Here is a 27,911-nt window from a genome sequence, read left to right as displayed (position 1 = left end):
TGTCCCCCACCTATTCTCTTATAACCTTAGCACACAAAACTGTAGACTGGACCTTGTTCTATGGAGGGAAGAGTGCCATTTCTCTGAAGGAGGAAACTTAATCGTTTGTAGCTTCCAATTAGAAAAAGCCTAGGAGTCCTGTACATTAAGATGGAACACAAGCTACACTAAGGCGTGCTATAAAGCTCTTGACATTAAGTTGAACATTTTAATACTAATTAAGTACATGTCTAGGTTGTTCATAATCTGGGCATAAACTCTAGTGCCCGTTTTATCAAATTACATTTTGTGATGTGAACACCTTTATCACTTTGAAGATTTATCTCCGAGAGTAGGATCTGGAATACCTGAAGAGCTTAGATTGATTAGACTCAATCACAGTCTCTTATTGTCACAATGTGTACAAAGGTCACTTTTTTCTTTTTTTTATTCTGTTATTTTATTTTTTCTCTCATTTACTCGAAGGAAGCTGTGTTTAGAAGAAAAATTTAAATTTTTCTGAGCATTTAAATTTCCACAAATTTTTAGATGTTTATGCTTCTATACAATTTTAAAATACAAGTCTAAATGTAATTATGTATTTATAGAATGTGCTTAAGAGATAATTGAAACATATTCACCAATTAGAAAAATGCCATTATAATTTAGATTTGATATGTTAATTTGGGGGTATATGGACAATTAGATCTCTATGCTTATCAATATTAATTTGTGCATCAAGAAAGTATTACTCTGTTTTTATAAGTGTGTCATTTGAGAAGAAGTGATAAAGTTAGTGGCTTTATATAAGAAATTTCCATGTTATTTTTTTTGTATGGCTTTGGGAAAACCACCAATGCTTTGCTATTTTAGATCTGATACAAATCCTATTTTTTTACAAAAAAATTACTTAATATTATTATAAATATTTATTACAAAAATAGTTCATTTGACCTATTTTTATCATTCCCAAAGATACTGGGGATACACACACATTAAATTATACAGTATGTTACAAAATTCAAATTATTTAAATTCTAATACCAAGTAGAATAAGTAGGATGTGTGTGTGTGTATATATATATATATATATATATATATATATATATATATATATATAAACATATATATATATATATAAATTTATTGGCATTAGGTTTTCTTTTACTAGATATATTATTAAAATGATCTATATCTTTAGGTGAGAAAATAATTTTTCATAATTTCCTATACTTAATTTCTTCAATTATTTTCATAGAAAGATGTTCTTTCAGAAACATCATGAATACAATTCTGGTAAAATTGCCTTTATTTCTTTACTTTCTTTTTCTGAAGAGATAGGGGAAAAACAAACTGCTCACTATTCTCTTCTAACACACTGCAGTAATTCACCCAATTCACAAAAATATATGTGCCAGCCAGTTTCTCTCTGCCAGGCATCAGTCCTTCCAGGGACATCCACAAAGCAACCTGTAATTCACTTCAATTCTGACTCTATGTAGCTGGAGATAGTGTCAGAGCCCACAGTAGGAAGGTTCAATCCCAGGAAACTGCTACTATGTCTTAGACCTATTACACATAGCAAACTATAAAACATCCTTCCGATCAACACACTAGGAATCAGTATTGCCATGATTCACTCCCTGGGTTGGATTACTTTGCTAGAATGCCTCAGAGAAGCACTCTACTTTTCTCTTTATTACAAAGATTTTGGAAAAGAATACAGATGACCAACTAAATGAAGGGATGCACAGGTGTAGAGGAAAAAGACAAACTGGAGTAATACAATCTGGTGGAAAATGCTTTGGGATATATATGTGTGTGTGTGTGTGTGTGTGTGTGTGTGTGTGTGTGTGTGTATCCCATATATATACATATATGCTTGTCCTTTATGCTTGTCCTTTACAAATCATACATGTTTATAGCATATTATATCATTGCACTTCCCTTTCTTATGTCTATCCATCTCTGTTTACTCTCCTTCATCCCTAACAATCCCTTTTCAGATTCATAACACATTTAGTTTCACTCGGGGTATGTGTGTGAGACTGGTTTGGAATTACCCATGGCATCCTGGTAATGTCATCCATCATAGCCCAATAAAGACAATGACTGCATTCTCCCAGAAACTAACAAATAGAAAATAGTTCAGCAGTGAGGTATGAGACACTGCAGAGCACCTCTTTCCTCCTTTCCTGACTATTAGCGTGTCCATTCCTGCATAGACCCAGTGCAGATGTCTGCCGCTGCTTGTGTGTGTGTCATTGCTAAGGTTGTGCCTTAACCAGAAGATGCTCTTTTGTAGCCCCTCTCCCTATTTTCAACCTCTTACATCTTTTCTGCTCAGTCTCTTGTAATGTTGAATGAGCACTCATCTACCACTTATTCTGGGTACCTTATGAAGTCTCTGTATCTATTGCCATATGCTGGAAAGAAGCTTTTCTGATTAAGGCTGAGAGTGGCATTTCTCTTTCCATATAAGTATAAATATTTAAAAGACAAATTGATAGTAATTCAATTCAGCTAAGTAACAATATTCAATTACTTTCTGAAGCAGTGGTTTTCAACTTGTGGGTTGTGACCCCCTTTAAGGGTTACATAGCAGATATCCAGGATATCAAATATTTATATTATGATTCATAACAATAGCAAAATTACAGTTATGAAGTATCAACCAATAATTTTATGCTCGGCAGTTACCACAACATGAGGAATTAGATTAAAGGGTCTCAGCATCAGGAAGGGTAACAACCATTAATCTACTCCCTATGATCCCCCTCTGCCACATGTGATACTGATCAGATTTATGCTATACACTGTGCTATAAGACATGGGTTCCTTCCTATGGAAAGACCTCAAAATCTGTCAAAGAGCCATTTTCCTTTCACAGCAGTTGCAACAGAACTCCACACATGGACATATCTTGCCTGGCAGATTAGTTCCATAGTTTATAGGATTCAGAGCTGGGTAAGACAGCAGATGCCTTTTCTGTACCAGCATCCTGCATAGCACCTTCTGAGGTTTGAAATGTAGGTGTCAGAAAGGAAGCTTCCGGCTCATTTCCAGCTAGGTATCTCTATAGCATGCAAGCATGTTGTGTCAGGTAACTTCAGCAAATGTTTTTTAGCATCACATTCTGGTAGACAACCAAGTGGATAAACACTAACTGCCTGCATTGTTTTGGGGAAGTCTCTGGAAGTTTACCTGACCAACAACTCATAAGGAGTATACTGTGCCCACCAGTCAGGTTTTTGTTTGCTAACTCATGGTTTCTAGGAACAGATTTTCCATGAAAGAATTTTTCAAAAAACACTGGGTCTTAGAGTTTTCATGGAGGCTACATAATATAGTTCTGGCCGATCACATTATTGAGCAATGGATACCAACTCAACTTTAACCTCTGTCCCCTTATAAAAGATGAGATGTTAAATGAGGAAGTCTCTCTTCTACATCTAAGTAGCTGCCTTCTGAGGATCCTCAGAAACACATGGAGAGGATCTCATTATATAGCATTATAGATATTTATTTATATAGCATTATATAGCATCTCATAAGTGGACCTCCTTGAAACAAAAGACTTTTTTTATTACCCAAGTACTTGCAATGGAATTAGGAACATTATCAAAAACCAGTGTCAAAGCCTAACTGCTTTAGCAGTATCCTTAAGTAAAACTCTTCAGAAGCACCATGTCAGCAACTTGGGCAGAAAGAAATATATGTATTTCATATTTATCAATTCTGGTAAAATTGAAAGAGTACCTATTTCATTTACAGTGGATATCATAGATTTCAGTGAGGAAGAATTGTCACACCATATCTGACTGCATTTTGTAAAGATTAAAAATATCATGTAACAGGTGTGTGTGTATTTGTGTGTGTGTGTGTGTGTGTGTGTGTGTGTATGTGTCTTCACATTCTTACATACATGTGTTTTCCACAATAGTATGTAGAGAAAACATTTCAAGACTTGCTTTCTTTCTACCAAGCATGGTTTTATATTCAGGGATATGCAGCAAGTGCTCTACCTGCTAAGCCATCTCCCTGTTTGTCTGAGTACACTTTGTTAAAGGAACATAGCTAGGCAAATTCTTTGGGAGAATGGGAAAAGTGGTAGAGATAACAAGAAGAAGATAGCTTCAATAAGCATCATGCCACCATGTTGGGGCCATGCTATCATAGTATAATTTCAGATAAATCTGAGGAAGAAAATAGTTCATTGAGAAATGCTAGTCTTTAACAGCAGCATTTGGACACTGAACTTACATAAGCAGACCCCTAGAAATGACAGCTACAGAGACTCAACAAATTTGTTCCTTAACACGTATCTTATTAATTAAGTAGAACAGAATTAAAGAATGTTTATCTTGCCTCTGATTCATCTGAGGTAATGCTTGATTGCTTATTGGTACCCTGTCAAAGCCAACACAGAGTTAGGCATGGGGAAGATGTCCATATGAATTGTTTGATTTTGTTCACAGAACATTTAACATTTCCTATTTTTTTCTCTCTACATGCATGCCTGTATCCAATAGGCCAGAACCTGTTTTGTGGACAAAGGATGGTGCAGAATTACCAGATCCTGATCGAATGGTTGTGAGTGGTAGGGAACTCAACATTCTCTTTCTGAACAAAACGGACAATGGCACTTATCGATGCGAAGCCACTAACACCATTGGCCAAAGCAGTGCAGAGTATGTCCTCATTGTACATGGTAAGTTCTTTTGGAAAACATTACATATGAATGGAAGAAAATTGTGGTGGAGAATGGTTCAAATCTCTCAAATAGTTCTAATCCGTCAAAATTGGATGGAATAGGTCTTTTTTTTTCTTTCAGAAGGACATCTTAGGAGTATAAATATCTCTAACATATATATTTAATATATTTCAAGTTTGGCTATTAAGAAGAAATAAAAGCATTTGTAGAAAAATAAAATTATTTAGTGAAAAGCCTAATGAGAAGTAATTAAGTTTGATATTTGATAGTGACTTGTAAATTATGTTAGTTGATATCTTAAAATTTACCATAAGTGGTTTTATGTTACAATTCAGAGCACTGGAAAACATTTCTCTTAAACTAACTGCATTTTACTATCATCAAATGTGCTTCTTAAATACTGAATTGTGGCACACAAAAGACACTGAAGTTTAGTAAGAACAAGTTTGCAGTACTAATGATTAATTTCTTATGAGTGATAATTTGAAATTATTTTATCTTCACTGTGCAAAATTGGTTTGAATGCAAAAAGGTCAGAAAACCATTATGAGAAAAGAAAATGACTGTTTTACTCTACTTCCACCTTGGCTTCCTCCTAAGGTAGCTTTAATTTATAACTAGAAGGAAAACTCTTTGTGTAAGCTGCATAAAATACTGTAATGAATGCAGTTAGCTTGCCTTATAGAATAGCCCCCGGCAAGTTCTCATAGATGCCAGAGTGCATCATGGGTCTCTGTGAGAAAGAATTAGCAGCAACAATGTCTCCCTCATATATTGCACAAAGCCAAGTTTTTCTAGGCATATTATTGTATCCATTAAACAATTACAGAAAGGGAGCTACGAGTGAATAAAACAAAGTGCAGTGATAAATTCAATGGACTTTAAGAATTGTGGAAAGAATGTGCTTACTGTCTTTCATCTGAGTCAATGTATAAATGCTGCTAGAAACATGGATGAATCACCTAGCTCTCAATTTAAAAAAAGTCAACAAAATATTTGAGGGATTAAGTCTAACTCTTTGAAAAGATTTAATTTTCTGAAAAAAAAAAACATGTTTTGTTATATTTCTAAGGATTCTTTTGTTATAATACTATAGAGGATGAAGAAAATAATATAATAACATAGTTCTCTCATTTTCAAAATTGTGGTTGATAAAATCTATCTTTTTAATATTACACTGCTATAGTAAAACTATAAAGATACATGGTGAATAGAATTTTCACAAATACACTGGAAATTATGGATTCTGGTTTGCATTTCTAATACATTGTGAACCTTGAGAAAGATCCTTACTCTTATTGTAGTAATTAGGCTGGAATTAAGTGTGGTGAACTTATGTAGGTGAAATGCCACCTTTTTTTGCAAGTCAGATTATAAGAACTACTGCTGCAGTCCCAAAAATTCCTCAGAATCTAAGAGCAGGATCCAAGAGAATATATCTATAGACAACGTGTGCACAATCTAGTATCCCTGATGTATCTTGTTTCATTAGTGCTACCCTCAAATTAGTAAGACTCCTGCCTGCATGTTGTATAGTATGACAAGCTGTGCTGACAAAAAATGGACCTTAAAACCATGGAGAGTTGTACAAGAAGTGACTGAAGAAGTAATATACCCCAATGAAAGTATGTCACTTGTTTCTTTAAAGCAATTCAAGTGGGGAAAAATTCATGCTACCTCGGCATTTTCCAGCTGGCAACAGCACAATTTTGCCAAGAGCCAAGCTACCTTTAAGTTGTTGGCAGTTGACATATTTCTAATAAATACTTCTCTAAGCACTTTTCAAGAAGTCATTTTTGGCTTTTACTCTTGAACTCCAATTCATCAAAAGCACCCCATAGATTAATGCTATTCATGCTGCTAGATAAATACTGTGAAGCTCAACAGCAGTTTACCTAGTATTATTGACACACATAATGAGAGGCTCAGTGAAACAGTGAAACCATATTGCACTGTGTTTAAAGGGGGTTCCAGTTGGGTTCATTACAAACTAAAGGGTACTTTTCCTCTTTGCACACTGGGTATAATGTTTCATTAGTCATTGGTTGTATACATGTAAAAGCTACACTCTTCTATTAATGGTTTGACTGTTTCAAAACCCTGCTAAATGACAAAATTTGAGTGGCATTTTGATCTATAATTGGTGTTGCATGCAATCACTTACAATAACTTTACCCTTTCATATTTTACACCAACGCTTATTTTTGCATCAGCTGTGATGAATTAACATAACTCTTGTACAGAAGGTATTTTTTATGACTCAGGACTCATGTCTGAACCGACCACAGTTGCCTGAATCTATTGAGTCCTGAATTGATGGAGATTGGAATATGGCCCTGTAAAAAAAAACATCAACAATACAGATGCGAGTCTTTGGTTAGATATTATTCTTTGAATGTCAGTGGTAGTGTTAAAGTTTTATGATATTTAATTGTTATAAGCCCTGAAATTTTGGGTTATGTGCACTGAAGGTTTTCTTCATCTCCTTTATCCCATTACATTTTGAAAATTTCAAATTTAAGAATGCAGATGGCAGCTTGAGCCACTGGTTTAAACCTTGCCTTTAATGAAAGTTCCTAAAGAACAAGAAAATTTTAAGTTCCTGCTAAAAGAACCATAGGAAAATTCTTGCAATATCCAACATTGTTAATGCTAATATTTATAGCAGGATAAGTTCAATAAACTGTCTTGTTTCTCCAAGCAGCATGGACCCAGATCAACCTTTAACTTCTGAAGGGTATAGCAGATATTTGTGGGTACAGATCCTTATCAGTGATATTAATCTAATTCATTTGGTCTAGAATGGTTGGTAAGAGTTACATTGCTTCATATTTATTTCTCATCAATTGAATTAAACTTCCCTTTTCAGGGAAATAGGGATTGGGATGGCTCAACTATTGAAGGTACTTGCTGGCAAGCCTGAGTATATTTGAGACATATAGGGTAGAATGAGAAAACCTATGTGAGTAGTTGATCTCCCTTCTCTACACCTGGGGCTAGCACATGCCTGAATTGCAATAAGTAAATAAAAGCAATACAATTTTTGAAGTCTGTATTATTTTTTTAAAAAAAATCACAATTATATGAGATATGAAGGTTTTGATACATAATATGTATGGAGAGTGAGAAATAAATTCAGACATCTCAAATCTTTACTTACTTCCTTCTCAGATTTTTCAGTGTATTTTAGTTAATAATCTCATATTAGAAAAATTTATAACACCTACATCAAATATACAAACAAACACATATGGTGGACAATGGACAGTAACCAAATACACAAAACACACACGCACACACACACACACACACACACACACAGACATACACATGTGCGCTCACACACACGTGTACACATACGTGTGTATGTGTGCGCTCGTGTGTGTGCGTGCATGTGCTAGACAGAGAGAGGGTAGGAGTGAGCGAGCGAGCCAGCAAGCAAGCGAGCAGGAAAGATGAATTTACTAAATAATCATGTATGAATGTCTTTGCTCCAGATCTTTTTAAAACATCGTATACAGAATATTATGTCAGCAAACATTCCTAAAGAATAAGAAATTCTAGCATCAATGCTCTTCCTGAGAGTTGTAAGGAAATACTGCATGGTAGGCAGATCAAATTGCCAGCTGTTCCTTTCTTCTACTGGTAGCAGCAGAATTTGAACAGGTACACCCTATTAGGCAAACCTTTGGGGCATCAATGTCAAAGCTGCAGTGGAGAAATGGTATGGAGCTTGTATGGTAATGGAGACACAATATTACAGAAAGTTCCCATGAAATTCCTCTTCCTTATTCAAATTTATCCTTTGTTTCACCAAAACAATATTTACATGTAAGTTAATTTTTTTTAACCATTGTCCAACTTATTCTACTGTGTCCTTATTTTCTTCTACAAATCATATTTTCAAAATTTAATCATTCCTTTATCTTAACTCATGCTGTGCTACTTTTGAATGAAATTACATACTATATACTTGCCCATGTTTTAACTTTATGCATTCATATATTCTTTTGTAGGAATTTTAGTTTTTACAACCATGTAAAACAAGAAAATTATGGGCAGCTATTATGTTGGTACCACAGATTAAAATAGAATGGCAACTTGCTTCTATTTTTATTCTCCCAATCAAAGGAGAATGAATGAGTTGTTGATTTAATAGCTCTAAAATATCACTGTTCATTTTTAGTTTATTTGTATTTGTAGGTGTTTATTGAAATAAGTAATGATGAAAATGACATTCCCATTGTTTACAATACAATTGCTTCAGTAATGACACATTTAAATAGCACACATATGTGTAACATGTGACCTGTCACATTTCATTGTTTGCTGGAAAGAACCATTAGAGAGTATAGTTTACAAACTTAACAGTAAGAGACTCTTTCTACTATAAATTTCTATATGCTTATAGTCTAATGAAGAGTTTCAAGCTATTAAATGTATCTTTCCAGTTTTTAAAAATCAGTTACAACTGCTATTTTCCCTCATATTTATTGCTAATCAAAAATATCAAAAATGCTCCAAGACAGAATACCATACACATTAAAATTATAGAACATCGGGACAAAGGTAACTTGTAAGCTTTGTGGCTCAATATACCTCTCCAAACGCTAGGGAAAGTATCTTCTCTCCACCTGGATGTTGGGCACCCAAAGCAAAGGACTTGCTCGCTATGGTAGAAAAGCAAATAGAGGCAGGGAAAAGAAGCTTATTTTCGCTACGAGAAACATTCTAGTGTATCACTGCTTTCAGATATTTTCCCAATGTACAGAAAATAATCACAAACTTTAAGTTTATTACTATTTGATTATAACTCTAACAAAATTAGACAGGTGTAGTTGAGTGATATAATTGATTTTCAAACAGATTGATCTTAATTTTATATCTTAAAATCCCTATTAAATTCTTGTCATAGATATTAATAAATTCTATTATCATATGCACATACCTACTATGAGAGGCTAAATTTTACATTTCATAACAAGAATAGCCATGGTTAATAGGTAAATGATTATATATTTATTTATTACTTGCCCAGTTATATTCCTGGGTAAGAGGATTCTTATGAGATCATGATGGCATCCAAAGAGTGGACTTTGTGTAGATTAGGAAAGAGAAGACTGGGTCATGAACAGATAGCTGTACAGAGTAGCAAACATTAAATAGCGATGCAACTAAAATCTGTCCTGTCATATAGAGACAGACCTAGTCAGCTGGTAAATTAATTATGTGTGCTCATAATGAGCTTTCTTTAGAAACACGAATGGAAAATATGGAGCACAGAATAAAGAGGATAGAGCAGACATCCCTTTGCAACAACAAACACTAAAAATGCCAAGCCCCAGAGTTGCTGGTCTCAGCAGTGCTGTCTGAGATCTTCCCACATAGTCACTGGTTAGATGATTTTTTTATATATGTATACTATATTTTTTCTATTTCTCTATAACCTTTCTCTCATCTGCAGTCTATAAGACAGTAAACACAGTGAAGAAATCAATGTCACTCAAGTCTTCTTAGTTGGCTTATGTGCAAAACTAGTTAGACTACAGTTTTCCCACTGTATACAGAGTTCTTTTACCGAAAAACATGGTCCTGAGTTGGCTCATCTCAGGACCAACTCAGGTCCAACTCAGGACCAACTCAAGCATTATGTCATGGCCTTTGAGAGAGAATTTTTGCTCTGAGTTTCAGAAACTATAGATTTGTACATAAAATCACACACCAGTGGAAGGAGAGGTCCTTGGTCCTATGAAGATGCCCAGTGCAGGGAAATCGAGGGCTGGGAGGTGGGAGTGGGTGGGTGTGTGGAGGAATACCTCATAGAAGCAGGGGGAGGGAAGATAGGATAGGGGTTTCCTGGGAGGGAGAGAAACTGGGAAAGGGGATAATATTTGAAATGTAAATAAAAAAGTATCCAATTAAAAATATATATATACTTATAGCATCTTGCCTTGTAGATGGCACAAATAATGTATTATATACTGTTTGTGAATCTAAAATAACCCTTACCTCATTTCTACTCATCTACTATGGTCATCCTGTGAATGCTAACTACAAGGGAGGTTCCCAGCCTGTCCTTGCCTTTTCATTGACCTCTTGGAACAAGGCATTGAAACATTTTCTAATGGGCAACCTAAAATCATACGTGTGAAAGAAGGCATTCACTAATATTGTGTTTAAGAAACTGACACTTAAGTTTAGTTTTAGATTTTTCAGCTGTTTTTGGAAAACTCAGCTACTCTTAAATTTAAAAAATAGTTGTCAAGTAAGTAACTTGATACTTGTAGTGTGGTGACTAAATTGGTATCCTTCCCAAACCAGTTTTTTGTAAAATATGTTTGTGTGTGAGAGAGAAATGGTCACTTCCCCAATATAAAACACTTCTAATTATAACGTAAAAGACTGTGAAAAGCTAGCCCAGCTTTCAAAAGGCATGGCTTAATGCTTAGAATCATAGATAGATGATAGACACATAAATATCCTTATCTATATATAGATAAGTGGAAAGATAGATGATACAAGATACAGAAATAGATTATAGATGATAAATAAATGATCCATGGGTAGATAGAAGATAGACAGATGATACATATAGATCAATATATAGAAAAATAAATAAATAATAAACAAGCAAATAGATAAATAAAAAAACTATAAAAGAATGAATGGGTATGATATCCTATACCTGTGATCCAAGTACCTAGGAAGTAGAACAGCACATCAGAAGCTCATGACCATCTTCAGCTACTTCCATATCCCAGGCCAGACTGAGCCATATAATTTCTAGTCTCAGAGAGACAAAAAACAAACAAACAAACAAACAAACAAAACCCACAAAAACAAACAAAATAATAGCTCCCCAAAACAAAACATGAACAAAAACCTCCAAACCAAAACTGTAGATTTCTAAATAATGAAAGAAACATCTCTAGAGAAGTCATTGTCAGAAATCCATTACTGTGTTGGCAAGTGAAAGGGGAGCCATGGAAAACACCATTTAATCAAGTAATTAAAGAGAGTTTTGAACCTCAGGCTTGTTGGAGTAAAACGTGGGTCACTTAGTAAGCACAGGGGTTTTTCTATCTGAGAAGTACAAATTGATATTAGCATTTTATGACATTAATTGTTTTCAAGTATGCAAAACATTTTTGGAAGTTTACAGACTGATATCATTTGTAATCTAGGGTACCATATACATTTTATTCATTGTACTTCAAAGGCAGACTAATTCTTTAGGAACATCGCCTCTTAAAATTACATGCAAAAAGGTTAAATGCATGGCTGTCAGAACACCTTTCTTTTAGGTCAGTTTGACTTCTCAAAATCAAGAATCAGGTTTAAAAAGAATTATTTAAATTACCAGACCAAACTCTCCACTTTTAAAACATTAAGAAATTTGGTTAAATTAAATAATGTGCAAAACACCTCTTGATTCCTTTATCATAGAGCACACATTTAAAAACACTTTCTGCTTGCTCAATATTTTTCATACTTCCTCTTAGTATCTGTTACTTCATTTACTTTTCCTTAGAAATGGCATCCAATCATGTGACCTACTTTGGGTAAAATATTCCAGGCAAGGACTGAATGTCGGCCTAAATGATGCAGGAGCATCCAAGCTGAAGGCATTTTTAGATCCTGCCTTTAGTTTCACTTTACTTGTGTCAGTTTGGAAAGTAATGTGTTTTAAAGGGGAAAATACATATTTCCATTCTTCACATAAGACATTGATTTTATTAATAAACTTTCCTTGTAATTACATAGAACTTTTGGTGACCATGTACAGTTTAATTGCATCACTTACTGTCTTAGTCAGGGTTTCTATTCCTGCACAAACATCATGACCAAGAAGCAAGTTGGGGAGGAAAGGGTTTATTCAGCTTACTTCCACATTGCTGTTGATCACCAGAGGAAGTCAGTACTGGAACTCAAGCAGGCCAGGAAGCAAGAGCTGACGCAGAGGCCATGGAGAGATGTTTCTTGCTGGCTTGCTTCCGCTGGCTTGCTCAGCCTGCTCTCTTATAGAACCCAAGACTTCCAGCCCAGGGATGGCACCATCCACAAGGGGCCCTACCCACTTGATCACTAATTGAGAAAATGCCCCATAGCTGGGTCTCATGGAGGCATTCCCCCAACTGAAGCTCCCTTTTCTGTGATAACTCCAGCCTGTGTTAAGTTGGCACACAAAACTAGCCAGTACAATTGACCCCTTGTCAACTTGACACACAAACACATCACTATTAAGCCTCAATCCTCACTTTTTTATTCATCCCCAAGATCTAAAGTCCCACAGTCTTTACATATTAAAAGTTCAGTCCATTTAAAATATCTAATATTTTTTAAAATTCAAGGTGTCTTAACTGTGGGCTTCACTAAAATACTTTCTTCCTTCAAGAGGGAGAAATATCAGGGCACAGTCACAATCAAAAGCAAAAATCAAACTCCAACCATCCAATGTCTGGAATCCTCTCATGATCTTCTGGGCTCCTACAAGGGCTTAGGTCACTTCTCCAGCTCTGCCCTTTGTAGCACACAGCTTGTCTTCAAGGCTCCAGATGCCTGTACTCCACTGCTGCTGCTGTCCTTGGTGGTCATTACATGGTACTGACATTTCCAAAACTGCTGTCTTCCGCTGTAACTAGGCTTCAACAATAGCCTCTCATAGACTGTCTTCAGGGTACCAAGCCTCAACTCTTTTGCATGACCCCTTCAGTCCTGGGCCATCAATTGCAACTGAGACTGCACCTTCACCAATGGCCTTCCATGGTTTCTCACTGTGCTGAGCCTCGGTCGCTCTTCATGACCCCTTCATGCCTTCAAAATCAGTACCACCTGGGTGACTCTTACACATTACCAAGTCCTGCTACAGCACAAGGTACAACTTTGGCTATCTCTGGAACACAGTCTCTTTGCTCTCAGAAAACACTTTCCAGAAGATGTCACCTCAATGTTGCTGGTCTCTTCTTAATCATCACTGATTTCTTAGCTCCAGCTAACCAGCATCAATCGTCCCAGTAATGCAAAGTTTTCACTTTAGTAGTTCTGGTATCTTGTTAATCACAGCTGATTCTTCAGCCCCAGCTAACCAAAACCACAGAATCTTCACAATCAAAATAGCAATGGCCCTGATAGAGTATTTAATCTTCCCTCTGTAATTTCACAAAACAGGCCTTCATCTTCTGCACTGTTCTCAACATTATCTTCCAAGCTCCTTCATAACATCCCATAGAGCTCTTAACAACCAATGGCTCTTCTAGCTCAAAGTTCCAAAGTCCTTCCACAGTCCTCCCCAAAACATGGTCAGGTGGTCACAGGAATACCCCACTATGCTGGTACCAATTTGTCTTAGTCAGGGTTTCTATTCCTGCACAAACATCATGACCAAGAAGCAAGTTGGGGAGGAAAGCAAGCCAGTAAAGATCATCCCTTCATGGCCTCTGCGTCAGCTCCTGCTTCCTGACTGCTTGAGTTCCAGTCCTGACTCCCTCTGGTGATCAACAGCAATGTGGAAGTAAGCTAAATAAACCCAACTTGCTTCTTGGTCATGATGTTTGTGTAGGAATAGAAACCCTGACTAAGAAACCCTGACTAAGACACTTTCCAATTTGGGGAGGCAAGATTTTTTTTTTTTTTTTTTTTGGTTATTATTATCTTTGTATAAGGATTGATTCCATTTAGCATCAGAAGTCAGTGGAAGAGACCAGGAAGACATTAAGAGAATTGGAGAAGGGTTCTTTTTATGGGACGAATGGGTTTATGATAATTCTCTTGTAGAGGAGGCTCACAATGCTGAGTTGAGGTCCTGTTAGCCTGATGTCTGCCAACTCAAGGAGAGGTCTGGACTTGTCATTCCTTTATGCTATGACTTAAATAGGCTACTACCTGTGGCTGAGTATAATGGAGGCAGATAAATGCCCTTCTTTACAAAAACTAAAACCAGTAAGCATGCCCCTTCCTAGTACTCCCGATGGCTTCAGAATGCGCATTAGAATACTAAGGATTTGACATTATTTTGGAAGTCAGAGAGATATGAACTCTTTATAACACAATAATAACTCTTTCTTAATCTTGTATCTTCAAAATCCTACCCCTTTGTGTTCCCATCAAGAAACAGCTCTTAAAGTGAACCGATTGCCCCTCGAGAACGGGTGTTTTGTGCCGTCAAGTCGAAAGGGTGTAGATGTGTAGACCTCAGACTCAATGACAGCAGCTTTTCTCCCTATTTGGACAATAGTCTTTGGAAAAACAAGCAGCTTTGGCTTTGGGGGCTCTTTAGACTTAATTTTGTTTCAAAAATCCCCCCTGAATGCCATTTTTAGAAAGAGAAATTGTGAGGAAACAAAACAAGTTGACAAGTTAGAAATTACACACTACATTTATAGACAGCACAATATACCTTTAACCTGAAAAACTCCTTATTAGAAAACAAAAGTCTTGCACTGCGCGGCAGGTTATTGTGTGCTGTGCCTGCTGGACGTGTCTTCATCCTGACAGGGCTATATAGGGTCTGCTGTGCTCTAACAAGCCCCCTTAACAAGACCAGATTCCCATGTTTTCTAATTCCTTCATTAACATTTGAAGGAAGGGATGCTTTCCCACTATTTTGATTGGCGTTTATCATTTTGGAGTCTAACAATTCTAAGCTGCTGACACCAGCACTCAGAGCTGAAGCTTTTTCAGAATGCTCTACTTTATGTTTTAGACTAGTCTTTCAGATTTGTAGATGTTTAGAAGGAATTTCTACAATATTTTCTGCAAGCGGTGCAACTATTATACCTTGTTTAAATAATGGTTACATATGTAATGCCCTTAGAACTGATATATTGCTAACATACCCACCTTATATTAGCATCTATAAAACATATAACTATGAAGGAGCTCCCAAAATATACCATTAAGTAAATTATCTGTTGCATTAAAATGTTTGCTTCATGAAAAAAAAATACAGTGAATGGTAAGTACCAAGTGAATACTATATATTCCTCAGACTTGCAATTGGTCCTGGGAGCAGAGGTGGTGGTGGGGGTCGGGGGACTATATTTGTGAATAAAAAAGACGACTTTTTGTAAGGCTAAGGTGGTGGTTTGTGGTTTGATTTGGAAAACAAAATGGATGGTAATATATAGTAAGCAGACACAGAGTTTCTGAAAGGTGTTTGCAGATAGAGAAAGAAACACGAATTAAGATGCTTCTCATATACGAGCATAGGACTTGACAGAAAGACATAAAAGAGGAGATGCTGTGAAGCCGACTGAGACAACGAGAAGATGACACAGAGTTGGATCTGGAACTTGAAGAAAGCACCTGAGGCAGGAGTAGATGTCCTTTTGTGTGTCCAACTCAGAGCTCTGTATGATCTAAAACTGATATAATGGGAAATGAAATAAACACACGGAACATGTAGGCTCTGAGACCCTCTAGTCCTTGATAGAGGGCATCTACGTGGAGGTGGGGGGGGCACAAGGTGTGGAGTGCTGAGCACAGTTTTTGGAACTAAGATGGAGTGGTAATAGACTGATGTATTTATTATAAAACAAGCTTCCCAATGCTCTTCCACACAGAAGTTCCTTAGTACCTGAGCTCACATGATTCTTCATGTACGTAAGTAGGTTGTAATAGAATATCTTGAATGAGAGAGCATTTATTTGGAAGTCAGCATTAGCCTCACGAGTCTCACTTGGAACTTACTTCAAGTAAGTTCTTGCACTACTGTTCTGTAGCCCAGATATAGGGATTTGTCTGGCATTCTTTAAATTTTTTAGAAGTTTTATTTTATACAATATGATTATTTTAAATTCCTCGCAATGCATAGATTAGATGCACATAAACTCATAAACCAACTTGTATGACTTAAAACTTTTTCTGAGTCTCCTATGGATATAAATAATGTAATTTTCCTTTAAAGGAAACCTCTGTGTTTACTTTATTATATGTGTTGAATGATAGAGACCCTTTATTTTTAAAATTTTAAATATTTACTTACATAGTATACAGCACATTATATTATATAGCCCTGAAATATATGCATACTATTATTCAGTAAATTGGGTTTGCATATTTAAATTTTAATGATACCTGGAATTCAATGAATTTATTTAACAACCCATCTAAAATAATGGAATTTAGTCTGTTAGCAAAAGAGTATTTAAAAGTCAATCATGATTTAGAGAAATTGGTGTTTTATATTTCTATGTATTATAATCAAAACAGTTTAAAATTGCTATGAGCTGATGTTGCATTGAAATAAATTCATTCATAAGTTTGTCTTCATGTTTGGTTATTAAGGAAATAACTGAGGGGTCTCTTGTTTGAATTAAAAGATGAGCTTAATAATTTCTGTAAAGTTACTAATATCCATGATCAAATCTAGATAAAATATAATTACTTTTATTTGGTAGAGTTTTCCAAGTAACTTTTTTTAACATTCTTAATATTTTTAAACATTAATTCTTTACTAATCATGATTTAAATTCCGAAATATATAATATATACACTTCATTCCTTTTGTAAATTACTGATGATGAACTTACCATTATATTTTATTCATATGTTTTGGTTATATATTTTGTGTGTACTTAAACCTTCACACATATGCAAAGGGCTGAGTTATTTCCTTTATCCACAGTGTATGTCCTGGGTTTTGAACTCAGCTCCTCAGGGTTGCCATCGGGGAATTTTACATGCTGAACCATTTGACTCCATAATTCTAGTTTCACATGAATATCTCAGGAACTGATTAAGTTAATATATAGTACATTTTCCAAAGAACAATACTTAAGACAAAGTATTGACCTTGTACAAATTATAGATGAAGTATTATGTAAAAGTATTGAGTTTAGTTGTCATTGTACTTTTACTACTTATAAATCATACTTATATATCATAAATTTGACTGTAACTTCACATACATTGATTATGAGATCCATGTTCCAATATCCTATGAATAATAATGGAATGTTAGTACATTTGTATATATACATATATGTGTGTGTGTGCTTCAAGATCTTCTTAAATTAATGTATTCAGCATGTTATAATATGAAAAAATCTGAAAAATATATAAGTAACATATAGGGAACAAAAGTAAATTATTTTGTGTTATAGAAAAAAATTAATAAATTAAATTTACACAAATATTTAGTATGATATCATATGTGTATGTGATTAACTTTTATATAAAAACTGTGTTTTATTCTTTGAAGAAAATGAACAGATAAATAGTAAAAAAGAAATATGGTTATGTTTTATATCTTGATGCTTTATTGGATTATTTCTTGGTATGATAGTATAATGGTTTAAAAATATAACTGATTCTTGAAACATCAAAAATTTAGGGTGCAGGCATTGTGGCACTTGAGAGGCAGAGACAGAATGGACTTCACAGCAATTTTCAGGCTAGCAAGAGCTACACAGTAAAAACCTGTCTTATAAACAGAAGGCAGGTGGTTAGAAGTGTTACATCTCACGTTTCTATGGGAAAATGTAAACCCAATGTGTGATCATTCTCTAAAGGACCAAAATTAATACTTTAAGCATCCATCACTGAGGTATTTTCTATGTTTTATCAAGTATTGCTACTCATTTATAGAAGCAAGACATTTCAAAAGCAAAGCTGAATTTTATAAAAAGGGAGAAAGAATATTTAGACTTAGAAAAGCTTCTGAGAGTCATCTGATAATGTCTGCTTCTCCAGTTCCTGATCAAGCTGCCCATGCTTATAGATCTTGAGCTGTGAACACCTCTAATACCAGTATGGGGCCATTAACAAGTCATCTTTAATTGGGCATAATAAGTCACTTCTTTCTACTACTGTTGTTTTGATTATATTCCGTGACTGAAAGAAGAAAAAAGTACATTGTAGCTCTAAAACATACTCTTCAAAAAATAACATTTTTTTCCTGTATGAAGATGTAGAGGGTGGTTTTGAAAGAAGTGCTTTACTCTTTTAATTCTATTTTAATTAATTCATCCTGTTATACATGGGCATTTTCTAGTTCTCCTTAGTCTTATTTTTATACTGAGCAGTAACTTCCTGCTAAGGTGAATTATTAAGTGGTAAAAGACCAGAATCAAATTAGATCAAATAGAAAGTTTAAGTATGTGCCAGAAGTTTCATACAATTTTTGCATTCTTTCTGACATTTCTAACTAATTCCACCTAATTTCACATCGTTTAATTTTACCTGTTTCTAATTATCTTCTAGAACTGGGTATTTTAGGCTATTTCAACTTTTACTATTCCACAACAGAGATGAAATAATTCAAATCAGAAATTACTGATGACCAAAAGACAGGGGGAAGAGTCATGGAAACTAAGCATATTTAAAAAGCTATAGAGTGCATTGACTATGAAGCATATTATATCATTTGTACATATTAAAAACATATAATTGTAAAAAATTTAAAAAACAAACAACAACAATAAAAAACATATAATTGTGGTTGGGAAAGACTTATTCTCAGCACACCTTTTGTGCACACTTGTCACCAGTCACACATGATTCTTGAAGAAAGGGTGGAAGAACATGATGGGAGATATTTGGGAACCAACCATGTGCCAGAGACTGGCATACTTTCTCATCTGTCTGCACATATCTTAAGACTTTTATGAGTTTTTTAAATTGTATTAGTAAGGACTGAAATTACTAACACATTAAATGGTAGATAATGCTAAACGATTCTATATTTACTATACTGGACACTTGTAAGAGATTAGATTGGTCCATTCTTGAATTCTTAGAAAACATGAACATCTATAGGCTCCCAAATAATCCAGGGTTCCTATTACTGCTGAGATGAGAAAAATGGAAATTACATCTAAATAATATTTTATTTGGATGAACTAAACTAAACAAATTAATAATAAGCCTATTATATTGGGCAAGATTTTATAGTAAAATAAAAAATCTAATTTTGAAAAGTTGCTTTTTTTCCCTAGATTAATGGTTAAGACAATGTTATTCCATGTTACTGTTTGATAGAAAAACTAATCTCACAGTCTGTGATAAATTTAGTTATATCAGACTCCATAAATAGACTTTAAAGATAAAGTATTCTTTGTTCTTAAATATTGTAGTACTAGATGTTCATTTTGAATTTTTTTTTTACAAAAATAAATTTGAGATCATTCTAATAAAAATAAATTATTTTATATTTTAGGGAGGCATAAAAAAATTAACTAATTTTTTATTCAGTACATTTCCATTTACTTCTATTGTATGTAAAACCTTTTAAAATGCTTACTAAGAAGTAAGAGCATAGGATAAAAAAGTAGCAAATATGAAGTCTATGAGCATAAATACACAATTTTTATTCATTCACAACATTCTTTCTAAAACCAGTGTCACCTTATGATCACGATAGATTGCTCCCCAGGCAATACCCATTGTCCCTAGTGATTAATGTGACACTGTTGAGTTTTCAGGGGTTGTTTTCTTAATTTGACTGGCCAGGAAGCATTTTCCCTGTTGAAAAACAGATGTAAACATCAATACTCAAGATAAGAGAGTGATCTCCTGCTGCTTTCGATGTTTTCAGTGTGGAGAATTCAGCGGGTACAGTCAGCAGATGGAGTAGAGCAATTTATCAGGGTAAAGTGCTAGAAACAAGTTTGGTGTGACTCGAAGACTTTTACTGAAAGAATGACAAGCAACCTTTCAACAGCCAAGTCATCTGTCAAGAATTGTGACCATTTGGGGTTGCATGACAAACATATGAAGTCAAACCCCAGTATAGTAATTCCAGGTAATTGGGGAAGTATTTCTAATTCCCTTGCTGTGTAAATTATATGCCTAGCTGCGGGGAACAAAATTTCACTCCAGAGATTATCCGGAGGTTTTTTCATCACCTGACACTGGAAACATTGCTTGAGGTCTCTGCTTCTCTGAATACCTTAGACTGGTTTTAATGAAATCAAGGAAGATTTGGTCTTTGAACATTACTAAGCTGCTCTTTTGGCTCACCGTTTTATCCCTGGATTTGAGTTAAATTTTAATTTATGACAATTTGACTAATTATGGATTGGAAACTGAGCGGTATTTTTCAAATCCTCATTCAGTATCTTCTCTTTGGTGTCCTGTATTTAAATAAATCATAAACCTTTCTTCAGACATCACATCGCGGGCTCCATGCTAGTTAACTCGATACTTGTTAAAGACTCCTAGGTACTGCAAATTTGTTAGAAGGCGTTACCAGCTAATTGGGGTAAGAATTGCAAGACTTTAAACTGAACATTAACATCGTTTGTGAAACCAGGAGGTGCACAATAACAATTGCAATAACCATTGCCTTCCTTTGTTTGCTTCTAAAGATTACACTCATCCTATTTCCTATCACTTTCCTGAGAGGAAATACAGAGGCACTTAACATGCATATACATGCTCATCGTTAACACTCCTTTAATCTTATCTGGTGGTATTTGTGTTTCTTTCTGTATGTGGTGTTTCATTGTTTACTTCTTTGACAACGCATGTCATTTTTATTTTACATATATGTATTTCACTACTGCATGTGAGCATTTTCGAAAGCCCCAAAGAACAAGTGAAGTCTTGTCATTTTAAATTTCACTTGAAACTTTGCACGTGATTTACTTATTCTCAAACCTAGCTCCTTGATATTTCTCTTCTCTTCTCTTCTCTTCTCTTCTCTTCTCTTCTCTTCTCTTCTCTTCTCTTCTCTTCTTCTTCCTCTCTCTCTCTCTCTCTCTCTCTCTCTCTCTCTCTCTCTCTCTCTCTCTCTCTCCTCTCTCTCTTTGTGGAGCATAATAGAGAAGTGAAAGAAAAATGACAGAATCTGTGTGTGGCGGTTGTTGTGTACACGTTATTCCGTTTCAGCTTTAAGTGATTATGCCTTAATAAGATGTGTGTATTTATAATTTGAATCATTTTGTGTTTCTCTTTTGTTTGCATGATATGATTTTATTTTATATTTTGTTTCTTTCCACTCACCAGATGTTCCCAACACTTTGCTTCCCACTACTATCATCCCCTCCCTTACCACTGCACCAGTAACAACCTCTGTAGCCATAACAACCAGCCCAAGCACATCTGCATCAAGCAGCAGCAGAAGAGGTACAGTATGCTTCCTTGTTATAGCCTCAGAAGCCCAATAGGCGGAGCTGTGTAGAAGACTATTGTTTAGAATAGAATAATGAGATCCAATTTACATATTTATCGTATCTTAATTATACGATGTGATTAGGTCAATGAGATTAGTATGAAGAAGAATTACTAAAGGAGACTAGGAGTCAAATGGTTTCTTTTATTTTTAGTGTCACTTACGAATAGTATCCGAATACTATGTGATGTCTTTAAAAATACATGCATCTCCACTACACTGAGCAAACTTGAGATGTGAAGATAGAACACAGATTTTGATTTACCTTGAAGTGTAAAGAAATAACATGCTCAATGGCGCGGAGATAGCATGTGGCTGTAAATATTCTACTTTAATATCATTGACTTGATATTCTACAAATTGAAGTTTTCACAGTGTTGAATTTTTCTAAAATGAGCAGTCATGTGTGATTCACCACTAAGAACTTTCAAGTAAGCACTCAAAATGTTTGTTACCATAAATTGATTCCACTGGTAGGATATTCTAGAATGGAATGTTGCAGAGATTTCTGACCTAACAGGAACTTATACTTGGCTTGAATACTCAGTAAATAGTATTCAAATAAGCACTTTGTTTCAACCCCAAGACAGCAACATTATATAAAGGAACTGAAGTAGCCATAAAGGCAAAATAATAATAATTATTATTATAGAAATTATAGAAAAAATATGCCCTAAATTTAATATATCCGAAACAGAGTGCAGAGGGAGTTTCTTATTTAACCCCCCCTTTCCTTACTTACATGCATTTTGTGTCATAGAGCTATACTAACTTATTAAGTGTAACAATTTAACTGGATGCTCATGGAGACTGTATGTTCTTACATTTATATAAATTGTACAAAGAATGGTTTATTTTTATCTTTTTAATATCTTACCTTACATGGTTTTCTGGTACAATGTATGTTTCTCTTTGAAATTTTATTCATTCTTGATAAAAAAAAATTGGTTTGTAGCATTATATCACAGTTTCAAAAACCTGTTTTCTCTTGTTGCGGATGAATGTGTCTGATCACTGTTGTTAACAGTCAAGTCTAGGGATATTAGAACATGTCTGAGAATGGTAAGTAATTTGATGTCAGCGGAAATGAGTTTCTTAGAAATATCTTGGTTAATTGTGTCTAATGGATGAATTTATTTTCAGCATTATCTGTTAATTTATGGAAGGAGGGTTTAAGTGTTTTCTTATAGATGCTTGTATTACGAGCAAAGGAAAAAACAGAAAACTATGAGGCAAAGTGAAATTATTTAAGGCATAAGAATAACAGAAATCTACATTTCTGCTTTTCTTCATTTCAAATATCTTTCCAATATTATTACAGAGTATAATTTATATGTTTATATTATCTTAATTTATGAAATTATATATATTTACATTTTATGATACTAAATTGAGAGACTTGATCTTAATCTCTCATATACCATTAAACATTAAAAGGTATGCATAAGTGGTCATGTTGGTGAGACATCACAGGTTTAACAACATGACTGCCCAAATGTGAACAAGGATGCTAACAGTAATCATGCCGTACTACATGGGGAAAAGGCCATAGTGCCTAACCTTTCACCAAGAATTACAGGCAAATGAGGGAAGTGGGAGTGGAGAGGTGGCCCTCCTCAGAGAAGAGCTCTACAATCAGCTCTGAAACATACATAAAGTAACATTACATGGACTGCATAGGTTATATATGGGCACATATGAGAATACAAATTCATATATTCATGCAGTAACAGCTAATAGAAAATGAGGTCATAAATATGAAGGAGAGGAAGGTACAAGGTACATGTGAGAATTTGGAAAGAGAAAACAGAAGGGAGAAATAGTACCATTAAACACAATCTCAAAAGTAAAAAAAGAAAATTAAAATGACATTCATCCACACAAATAAAATACCTCTTTTATTTTCCTATTTAAACATAGAAATAAACATTTAGAATGCAGTATGTTGTAAAGAAATATAACATGTGCCTGAGTGTGCCATATTTTTGTGTGATATTAAAACACACACATAAACACACAAACATACACAGAAGACCATTAATGTTAGCTTAATCCCCATTTTTCTTTTTCTCTACAACTAACATCAGAAGATTAGAAAAGTAACCGAGGCCACCTACACACTAATAATCAAGTCCATATTTGGGGGAGAAAGAGTTAAATCATTTATTCAGTTTATAATCAATGGTGTGAGTGTTTTTTATCCTGTAAGTTTTGTGATATAGAATTCATGCACAATTCCAATCAGTTGTGACTTTTTTATGCAAATATGTTTGTGAGTAATTTATTATTCAAATTTTATAAAATGTTTTAATATTATGATTAACAGAATTGACAATAAAAACATATTGTCTCAGAAAAACTGAAAAACAAAGGGAAAGAATAAGGTTCTGCAAAATTCTCTCTAGTTTATCATTTCATTCCTTTCACTGAGTGTAATACAAAATAAACTGAATGCATATGATTTTATTAGGATTAAACAGAATTTCTTAAAATCTAATAAATTGTATCATTTATCTTTATATGTACAAGAATTTTTAACATGTGACTCATGGCTAATATCTGCACTGTTCTATCCCAGACATGGTACACATGAAATTTTAAATAAATTTAAAGAACAATAACTACATACAAATGAAATGTATCAAAACTCTCTCCAAGTCCTCTAGGTCATGAGCTTGAGATCATGTTTATCTCTTGTTGTGACAAATGCATTACCCATGAGAATAAGATTCAAAGCCATCGTAATTATACAAGGAAAAACTTTATTAGATGAAGCATATACTAGCAAATGTGTTAAATCATAAAGAAATTAATTTCTTTGAGTACTGGTAGAAAAGATTTGGTATATGGTAAGAGCCTACTCCTTATATAGTAACTTCTATCATCAAAGGGTAAAAGGTGACAACATACATTCTAGTCAAGAAGGATTCACAGTCACCAACTGGTCATTTCTCATGTTTCTGTCTCTAGATCTACCAGGGTAATAGAATTCAAATAGATGAATCTTCAGTCAAAATCTGTGTGTGTGTGTGTGTGTGTGTGTGTGTGTGTGTGTATTCTAAATTAGGGTTTCTTTTGAGGTCAAGAGACACCATCATCATAGCAACCCTCATATAGAAAAACATTTAATTAGGGCTAACTTACAGTTTTTGAAGTTTAGTCCATTATCATGATGGTAAGAAGCATGGCAGCTTGCAGGCAGGCATGGTGGTGGAGAAGGAACAGGGAGGTCTACATATTGATCCTCAGACAGTAGAAGTAAAGACTGAGACACATTAGCCAGATTTGAGCTTCTCAGAGCTCAAAGCCTGCTTCCAGTGAGACCCATTGCCCTTGAAAAGGACATACCTATACTTCAACAAGGCCACAACTCTTAGTAGTACCACTCCCTATCATGAAACATTCAAACACAAAAAACATGAGGCAATAAAGGCCATCACTATTCAAATCAACACACAGACACACAGACACACACACACACACACACACAGAGAGAGAGAGACAGAGAGAGACAGAGAGACAGAGAGAGAGACAGAGAGAGAGAGAGGAGACAGAGAGAGAGACAGAGGAGACAGAGAGAGAGACAGAGAGAGAGACAGAGACAGAGGAGACAGAGAGAGGCAGAGACAAAGGCAGAGTTTGATATATGTGTATATTTTTTAAAAAGTTCAAGTATGATAAACAAAGTGTTATATACACTTGAAACTAGCAACAAGAGCATTTACTCAAACAGGTTTAAATCAATTATTTTAAATGCATTTTGCTATTATTCCTGTATGTGTATGCTCTGTATAATATGTGGGTGTGCATAAGTTCTGAACCCTCTACACCTTCAATCATTTTTTACTTGTTTTCATAAGTATCTGCTTTTTCCTTTATTATATAAATGGCTTTAAATAGAAGAATATAATGAGATAAACATTTGTGAGGATAAGAAAAAAAAGATATTAAGCCATAACAAAGAATGATTGTCTCACAATCATGGCTGTTCTGAATTAGTCAAAATAAACTCACTCAAATAGAGCATTAAGAATGTCAAGAATATATCATTTTGACACAGTTAAGTCTCAAAGTGTGCAAATCAAGAAGTTGTTTATGAGCTTTTATTATGGGTGTTTAGCTATTAAAAATGTTTCTGGTTTTATTGTAGTAATAAAAAACAATTTGCATGGTGTTGTGAGCTTTTAAAAATTAAGTGCCAATATGTTGGGTTTTATTCTTCTTTACTTGACAAAAATTAAGTAATAATTTCTTATGCAAAGAGTCTGCCTGTATCTAAAAACCTGTTTATGGAAATAAAGACAGGTTTTGGTATTTAGTCTGCTATGAAAGGTGATGTCATTCCTTCAGTCTTTGAACTGCCTCTATATTCTGAAGTTGCTTCTTTTTTGATGGTTCATATGGAAAGAAAATTATATATGTACATATATGCACATATATGCACACATATATAAAAAGTGCATGTAGTCTATTGTTAGAGATACTTTTAGTTTCACTACTGACACATTGCACTGCAGCTACTATGTGGAATATTAGGATTGCTAGCTGAGGGTTAATTACTGTTTTGTAGCAGATCTCATATAGAAAAGGGATGACATCACTTTTTAAACTAATCATTTCCAAAATAAAATGAAGAATTTAATTCTGATTCATGTGAACCTATCCTCTAACTAAGCTTCAAAGTTTTCAATCTTTACTGGCTTTTACAAAGTGTAACAGGAAATAGAACAGGAGTTTATAAATAATAATACAGGGTAATCTGTGTCTATGTTTTTTCCCAGTACCAGTCCATAAGGACAGTGAACACATAGGCTAGATTGTATTTTCTCAGGCTGTTATTATGGGTTTCCTCCTGTAAGATAGCAAATGCTTTCAGGCATGTTATGTTATTTTATCCTTGCCTCTCTATTTGACTTACATAAACGTAAACCAATTCTTGCTATACTAATTCATATATTTTAAATTAATAGGACTATTTTTCATTTTCATGTATATGAGTTTAAGAGTACCTTAAGTGATTATATGGTAGTAAATTCTTAATTTAATACAGTCTGGTAAAGTTACAAGTATTTTTTTCCAATACAACCTCTCGGAAACAAAAGATTCTTTAATTGATTTTTCTCAAGTTCTGTATAAGTTCAAATTTTATACATGTGCTTATTTGTGTAAATATTAAAGTTATGCCACAGTTATTTCAGAAAGCACATTGCTTTATAAAGAACCTGTGCTAAAAAGACTTATATGTGACCCACAGTTTCCTATTTGGAATGCATGACTCATATATGAATATATATTTCTAGACCATCTCTGAAATTACTTTTAAAGTCATTAATAAACTATACAGGCTGCATATTTCTTACTAATGGATGAATTAAATTAGGAGCTGTGCCTTTGAAGCTGGAGAGATTGGCAGCGGTGCCCGTTGCTTTGACACTCTGCATGAAGCACGGTTAATAACTGCAATGTAAGCTCAGAGAAACACTGAGTTGATACTAATTACACCAACTTCAGGGGAGAAGATGACCTCAGCTTCAGCTGAAACTTTTAGCCAGGACAACAAGTAAATCCAAATGCTGCAAAGCATGACTCTTGGAAAGGATCTAATAAAATCTATTAACTTTGGGGAGTTTGTGGAATTGCAATAAATACCCAGATAATTGTAGCACTTTAAACTGCTTTTGCCTCGATAATACAGTAGTTTCCTATTGCTCTAGATCTCAAAGATGCTCCTATTCACTTCCAATATTCATTTAGGTTAGTCTGTGGTCAGAAAATTAAAGGCTTCTTGAGCTAGCTGGTGAGGAGCAGGTGTAAAGTGATTACAGAGTGAGAAAAAAATAAAAATAATGTTTATGCAATTTTATTCTCATCGGTACTTATGTGGAAATTCTGAAAATGCTGATTCTGACACAAATAAATACCTTTAGAAAATGACTAAAGTATTTTATTAAATATATGGGGAGAAAGCAGAAGAGAATCTCCAATATAAAAATATTTAATAGTTTTTTATTTTATTTTTTGTGCTTTAAAAGAGTGAGCTTTTTCTTTTTTTTAAGTAGAAATTTTCTTTATTTACATGTCATATGATAATCTCCTTTCCCAATT

The 27,911-nt window shown here is 34.4% G+C and overlaps 1 protein-coding gene across 4 annotated transcripts in view; it reads left to right on the top strand.

The window, feature by feature from the left end:
* The window catches only part of Cadm2 (cell adhesion molecule 2), a 941,141-nt gene that overhangs the window by 839,167 nt on the left and 74,063 nt on the right, over nucleotides 1–27,911 (top strand). For 2 of the 4 annotated variants that reach the window (XM_031364231.1, XM_031364230.1), the window contains 2 exons: nucleotides 4,512–4,690; nucleotides 21,641–21,760. In XM_031364231.1, the coding sequence (XP_031220091.1) occupies nucleotides 4,512–4,690; nucleotides 21,641–21,760 (299 nt within the window). The remainder of the gene's footprint in view (nucleotides 1–4,511; nucleotides 4,691–21,640; nucleotides 21,761–27,911) is intronic. The other 2 variants (XM_031364233.1, XM_031364232.1) reach the window with 1 other exon arrangement.

The sequence above is a fragment of the Mastomys coucha genome, unplaced genomic scaffold (genome assembly GCF_008632895.1).
Source record: "Mastomys coucha isolate ucsf_1 unplaced genomic scaffold, UCSF_Mcou_1 pScaffold12, whole genome shotgun sequence".
Classification (NCBI taxonomy): Eukaryota; Metazoa; Chordata; class Mammalia; order Rodentia; family Muridae; genus Mastomys; species Mastomys coucha.
The sequence above is the reverse complement of the archived record's forward strand: the minus strand, read 5'-3'. Positions and strand labels throughout refer to the sequence as shown.